This window comes from Mustela erminea, chromosome 19 (assembly GCF_009829155.1).
Source record: "Mustela erminea isolate mMusErm1 chromosome 19, mMusErm1.Pri, whole genome shotgun sequence".
Lineage (NCBI taxonomy): Eukaryota > Metazoa > Chordata > Mammalia > Carnivora > Mustelidae > Mustela > Mustela erminea.
In genome coordinates this window covers 1,066,462-1,073,340 of record NC_045632.1, presented here as the reverse complement: position 1 = coordinate 1,073,340, position 6,879 = coordinate 1,066,462, and the positions used below count along the sequence as shown (strand labels likewise).

The following is a 6,879-nucleotide window of genomic DNA, read 5'->3' as shown; positions in this document are numbered from 1 at the left end:
GGCAGGGGAAGTTGCTCCTTGAACCATCCCTCACCCCCCCCACCCCAATTCACTGTGTCTTTTCATTTTTAACTTTTGATTCCACTTCTTTTTTGTTTTGTTTTGTTTGTTTGTTTATTTGAGAGAGACAGCAAGAGAGCACAAGCAGGGTGAAGGATAGAGGGAGAAGGGGAAACAGGGTCCCTACTGAGCAGGGAGCCCGATGTAGGGCTCGATCCCAGGACCCTGAGATCATGACCTGAACCCAAGGCAGACGCTTTAACCAACTAAACCCCCCAGGTGCCCCATTCCATTTCATTTACATTTTAGAAGTAACTTTCAATGCATTAAAGGCCTATGTCATCCAAACTTTTCAAATGCATCTGACATTTTCAAAAGACATACAGAAACATAAACACTGCTGTCAGCATGTTTACTGCTGGCTCCAATGGTGGGGAGGAGCAGGATGGGAACCATGAATTCCTTCAGTGGGACCCCGAATGAATAAATGTTGGTACATCCACTCCACAGGCCGGGAAGACCACGCCATCCAGTCACTGAAAGGGGGTGAATCAAAAGACTTGGAGAATTTCCATGAGGCGCTGTTGAGGGAGAAAAAGCAAGATGCAGAGAGCTGCGGTCAATACCCTATTAAAGACCCAATATCCCATAAAAACACCCCTATATACCAAAATACATGTGCCTGTGTATATGTATCTTCGCACATGCTGATATCAAGGCAGGCATATGAACGCATCTGTACGTGTTTACGCATCAAACGTCTGTACAGGATTGTTTGACTTCGGAGAATAACACAAGGAGCTCCGGGAAGCTAGTTAACATGAAATCCCAGGGAGGGGCACTCTCCCTGGGGACAGTCTATGGGGAGGAAAGAGGGGGAGGAGGGAAAAGGAAAAGGGAAAAAATTCAAAGCATGTGCATTTGTCGCAAAATGACAGGTATGGTGTTCGGGGTAGCACTTATCTCGGGAGAGGAAGGAGGAAAAGGCAGTGGTCAGGGAAGGGGCCGATGGGGACTGAAGCTGTTTCAAGGCTTCCTGTCAGCTGAGTGCTGAGAAGTACAGCTTACGCTGTGTTTGTTTGTGTATGCTTTTTGTAATAAATGTGAAAAACTTGAATAATGTGCTCTCATCGGTGCCCTTATAGAAAAGTAGGAATGTACAATAAAATTAAACTCTCTGCCCAGGCTAGACTCCCTCCACCCTACCCCTCCACGACCCCCCACCCCCACGGACCCCAGGGTCACGGTCACCAGATGGCTATTTCTGCCTGCAAGCATTTCCTGAGCATCTCTGAGGGCTCCCATCTCAGCCGAGGTGGATCACATCCTGGCCGCCTCCCCCTGGGCCTCCAATCTCACAGAAACGTCTCTCTTTCCTTCCTCGCCACCCCAGGCTCCTCTGCACCCCACCTTAAGGCAGGCATCCAGCCAGGCAGACAGGAGGCCATACTAGGTGCAGAAAGAAAGGGGCTTTGGGAGTCAAACACATATCTGGGCCATGTGACCCAAAGGGCGCTCAGCCTCCCCAAGGTTACTCGTTAAAGGCTATTGCATACTTGTATTGAATTCTGATTTCTGTGCACATATCGTCCTCACCCAAGGTCACAAAACTAGTAACTGGCAAAGCTGGCATTTGAGCCCAGACAGGCTGGTACCAGAGTCCACCCTCTTTTTTTTGTTTGTTTGTTTTTAGAGAGAGAAAGCAGCGGGGGGCAGAGCAAGAGGAAGAGAGAGAGAATCACAAGCAGGTTCCACTATCAGTGTGGAGCTCAACACGGGGCTCTATCTCATGATCCTGAGATAATGACCTGAGCCAAAATCAAGAGTCAGACGCTTAACCAACTGAGCCACCCAGGTGCCTCCAGGGTCCACACTCTTTTTTGGTTTTTTTCTTAAAAGTTTTATTTATTTAGGGGCACCTGAGTGGCTCAGTGAGTTAAAGCCTCTGCCTTCGGCTCAGGTCACGATCTCAGGGCCCTGAATCAAGCCCTGAATCAGGCTCTCTGCCCCCACAGGGGGCCTGCATCCCTCTTTCACTCTCTGCCTGCCTCTCTGCCTACTTGTGATCTCTGTCAAATACATAAATAAAATCTTTTTAAATTTTTTTATTTATTTGAGAGAGAGAACGAGTGAGCACAACAGGAGCACAGGTTAGGGGCAGAGGGAGCGGAAGAAGCAGGCTCCCCACTGAGCAGAGAGCAAGTTGGGGGGCTCGATCCCAGGACCCTAAGATCAAGACCTAAGCCAAAGGCAGACACTTAACCGCCCAAGCTACCCAGGGACTCCCAGAGTCCACACTCTTAACCACTCTCTCTCTCTTTGGTGCGACTCCCATCTGCATATCAAGATAGGCACTTCTGACATGAGAAGAATATCGCAGCCCCCGGGGGTAAGGGGAGATCTCCCCTGAAGGCCGGGACACTCCAGGGCCTGTTGCTAATGGACAGGGACGTGGGCAGGTCTGGGAAACTGTCAGCGGCTTTATTTCAGTCTGTTCTCCCTCCCAGGAAGGACACGTAATACAGAGGTTATGCGTGCAGGCTCTGATGCACAGTGAGGTATTTCTATGGAAAATACAACATCTGGGATTTGTTTTAAAACTTCTTGGCACAAAGCAGAAGAAAGGAAGGAGGGGTAGGAGCAGGAACGGAGGAGGGAGGGGGAGCAGGAAGGAAGAGAAGACAGATGGCGGGAGGAAAGAGGAAGAGAGAAGGATTTGAGGAGAGGAGGGAGGGAGGAAAGTAGAAAGAGGAAGGGAAAGGGGATATAATCGGCAGAATGTGGGTAATTTTTGACACGGGCGGTAGAGGAGGGGATAGATATCTGAAGGTTCGTTGTACTGTTTACTCTTGCGTGTGTTTTGACATGTCCTGGATGTTTAATGGGGGCAAAAGTTTCTCCTCTAGAATCAGGCAGATGTGGGTTCAAATCCCATGGCTCCCACTTAATAGCACTCTCTCCTGCGAGCCTCCATTGTCTCTTTCACACAAAGAATACGTAGTACAGCTGTCTCGTTGATTAACACCCCAGGAGGTGACTGTTTCCATCCGTTGAAAGCTTAACATGGCGTGCCTTATGAGAGGCAGGGGCCTCTCCCAACCCCAGAGACAGAATCTCGATTAGGTGAAGTCAATCAGGATTACCGTTCCCTTGAAAACCTGGGGAATGAGGAAAGGCAGCCAGGGGACAGGGTTTCTGGGAAGACGAGGTTGGAGGCCACCTCCTCCACTTGGGGTATGGTCATATGAGGCTGTGACGCTGGAACCCCAGCCACCATCACCCAAACCCCAGCATGCTGAGGGTGCCCCAGCAGCAAGCTAGGTTCTCAGTGACCCCTTTGAACAGCTGAATTAATGACCCCTGGGGACCTGTACCTCCATTCTTTCTATTTCGATATATATTAGCGATTCCTTACTGCTGCCTCGGGGCCTCTGCCTTTCTGGTTCCCTCTGCCTGGAATGCCCCCATCAACACCCCACACACCTGCATGGTCTCTGCCTCACCCCCTTTGGGTCCTCACTCAGAGGTCTCCTTCCAGAAGCCTCATCACACACCCCTTCTGGGGGCCTCCCCATTCCTCTTCCCTGTGCTGTTTATTATCTGCCCCCCCCCAACCGGAACATAACCCTCCCGCGAGCAGAGAACTTTCTTTACTAGGTATCCTCGGTGTCTAGAACCGTGTTTGTCACATAGCACGTGATCCATAAACGTTTGTCCAGTTAGCACGGAGGGAATGCTTTCGGTTCTTTTTGTTGGACTTTGTATTACTTTCGGCTGAAAGCAGGTGGTTCCTGGCCTCCCGCCTCGTGCTGAGTTCCCCATTTTTACCTCTCGGTTCAATCCTTGGGTACAATGCTGGCTCAAAAATGATACTCACTCCAGACTGAGCATTTGCTCTCATGCCCACTCTGGCTCCCAGACACCGTCATCTGGAGGTCCCCTCGGGTCCCGGCATCCCCAGAGGAGAGAGCAGACCACAATCAGGGCCCCATTTGAGGCTGCGATGGAGAAGAAGGAAACCCAATCCACTTGGCATTGTAGGATTTGATTCATTCAGATTTGGTGACAGCGGGGAGACTGAGCCCAGACAGAACAGGGCCTGGAGTAGGGGTGGAAGGGGTGTTCTAAAACCCTGGGAAGGGGGTGTATTTGGTCCCAAACTCTATCTTGGCTGCCCAAGACTTTGCTAGAGCCTAAAGAGGGAGACAGAAGCAGCTGCTTCCCAATCCTCAGGAAAACACAGCTCTAGTCTGAGGGAGTAAGCTGGTGTTGGGGACCTCCTAGTTTGAGGAAGGAGGCTTAGTCTTTGGGGCCCAGGGAGCTGTCTCTAGTCTAAGGTCTGAGAAAGCACAGCCTAGTCTGAGGGAGGAGGTATAGCCTTTGGGCCCCAGGTGTTAAGAAAGAGGACTAGCCTTAGGGAACCCCTTAGTCTGAGGGAGGAGGCTTACCCACCCCCTCTGGTTTTGACTTTTCTCACCAGAAGCTTCCAGACATAGAAATACTGGAAGTAGGGGGAAGCCAGGGTGCCATCTAGCGACGTGGGACACAAGCAGGGTTAAGTGAATGCGGGGCAAGGGTGGTGTAGGCCGGGCCTGCTCAGGATAGGGTCGCGGCACCCAGGCCCACCAGCAGCACAGACAGGGCAAGACGGAGGCCGGGTGGCACGCGAGAGTGGCACTTGGAGGCCATGACAGCCCGCTGGCTGGTGCTGCAGTGCGGCAGGAGGGCCAGCCGGTGGCCGGGCAGGTCCAGCAGCCCTTCGGTGGCGGGGGGACCGCACAGGTCCTGGGAGCCGCAGCCGTGCATGCTCACGGTCTGGCCGCCTGTGGAAACGCGGGGGAGGATGTGCATGAGGACACACACAGGCAGGTGTCCCCGGTGCCCATGCGTACCTGCCACTGCGCGCCACGTCCCCCCATCCCCATGCCTGCAGTTCGAGGGGACCCCTGACCAAGACCATTTCCCTGCAACTCTCTTCAGCCCCATGGGTCTTCCTGTCTCCCCAGGTCGGACAGAGCCCAGGGATGTGCCAGCATCACCGACACCAAGTTTTTGTAAAAGACAAGACTGTCCCATCCAACAGGAAATGTGCGAGCGGGCCAGCCCTGGAGGCCAGGGAGGCCCCCGACTCCTGTCCTTCGGGAAAACTCACCAGAAGATGCTGGGATCCTCAGGCTGGGGCCTGGTCCGCCCTTTGTTGCAGGCTTTCTTTTACTTGTATTCAGTGCTCATAATACTGGATGTTTTAATGACTGAATGTATTCATGACCCCGGAGGCCACTCGATTGCCCACACCCCTCCAACGGACTTGGCGAACAGTTTTCTCCTTCCTTTGCCTCCTCAGAGCCATATTTATGACGGAAGATGGCACGACGTGATACATTTGTATATAACTATACCAACGTAACTGGTTTATTGGGGATATGAAAGCAATTCAGTCTTATTTTACCAACAAAGAACACCTCACTGCAACTGGGGCTTGTTTTTTAACAAAACATTTTAACAAAATGTATGGAAATCTGTAGGATTCAAGAGAGATGGTATCTGAGGTTGCATTCAAAATAATGTGGGGTGGGGGTGAAGATGAAACTGCACTGGCCACGAGTGCATAATTACTGGGGTTGGGTGAAGGGGATTTATTCACATGGCAGCTATTAAAGTGTTCACTCTTATTTATCTTTGACCCTATCCATTAAAAAAATTTTTTTAAAGCCTTACACCACCCTCTGTATTTGTCTCTGTTTGCCCTGAACTAGAGTATGTTTCCTTGCGGTCATGATGGTCTCGGATTCACTGAAGTGCTATACACGGCACTTACTATGTTCTAGAATTTTCTTTTTTTTTTTTTTTTAGATTTTTTATTTATTTGAGAGAGAGAGTGCAAGTGAGGTGGGGGGAGCAGAAGGAGAAAATCCTCAAGCAGCCTTCCTTCCCAGCACAGGGTTCAATCCCACAACCCTGAGATCATGACCTGTGCCGCAAGCAAGAGTTGGACACTTAAGTGACTGAGCCACCCAGGTGTCCCTGTTCTAGAATTTTCACTACAGTAGCCACTAGCCACATATAGCTACTGCACACCAGAGACGTGGCTGGTCTGAACTGGAATGGGCTGTGTGTATAAAATCCACACCAGATCCCAAAGGCTTAGCAGGAAAAAAATGAATGTAAGAGCTCTCCCTTAGATTTTCTTATACTGACTGCATGTTGAAATTACAACTGTTGCATATATTGGGTTAAATAAAAAATTAATTTCATCTGTTACTTTTTACTTTTTAATGTGGCTCTTTGGAAACTTTACATTCTATTTTTATAAGATTTTATTTATTTATTTGACAGACAGAAATCACAAGTAGGCAGAGAGGCAGGCAGAGAGAGAGAGGAGGTAGAAAGAGGAGGAAGCAGGCTCCCCGCCGAGCAGAGAGCCCAACGCGGAGCTCAATCCCAGGACCCTGGGATCATGGCCTGAGCTGAAGGCAGAGGCTTTAACCTGCTGAGCCACCCAGGCACCCCTGAAAACTTTACATTCTACATGTGGCTTGCATTCTATTCCTTTTGGACAGTACCCATCCAGAAGTCTCATGGACTTAGAGACCCCCGACTCCGGCATGCCCGAATCCAAAACCGACGTGCTCAGGCTCACTCTCAAGCACACACGTGCGTGTACACACATACACACACAGGCACACACGCGTCTATTACCTTCTACAAGCACCAGGTCCAGCTGGACACACTCCGTCTCCCCACTGGGACACTGCATATAGAAGGAGGAATTACAGGGCCCCGGCTGGCCGCCAGGACATGCAGGACACAGGAACTCACTCAGGGTGTGTGAGGTTGGCAAAACTTCTGTAGAAGGGAGGGCGACAGTCAGCCAGGAGG

The 6,879-nt window shown here is 50.7% G+C and overlaps 1 protein-coding gene across 1 annotated transcript; it reads right to left on the bottom strand.

Moving 5' to 3' along the window:
- Positions 1 to 4,029: 4,029 nt before the first annotated feature.
- On the bottom strand, positions 4,030 to 6,879 carry LOC116579924. Its single transcript, XM_032325889.1, has 2 exons — positions 6,700 to 6,879; positions 4,030 to 4,823 (listed from the first exon to the last, which is right to left on the bottom strand). Exons 1-2 carry the CDS (start codon positions 6,755 to 6,757, stop codon positions 4,597 to 4,599), a joined length of 285 nt encoding a protein of 94 aa, XP_032181780.1. The 5' UTR covers positions 6,758 to 6,879; the 3' UTR covers positions 4,030 to 4,596.

Excerpts from the sequence above, each read along its gene's own strand:
- LOC116579924 (XM_032325889.1), bottom strand. The coding sequence starts at position 6,757 with ATGCAGTGTCCCAGTGGGGAGACGGAGTGTGTCCAGCTGGACCTGGTG. Across the intron at positions 4,824-6,699 it reads GGACCTGGTGCTTGTAGAAG|GCGGCCAGACCGTGAGCATG; the intron begins GTAATAGACGCG and ends GCGTTTCCACAG.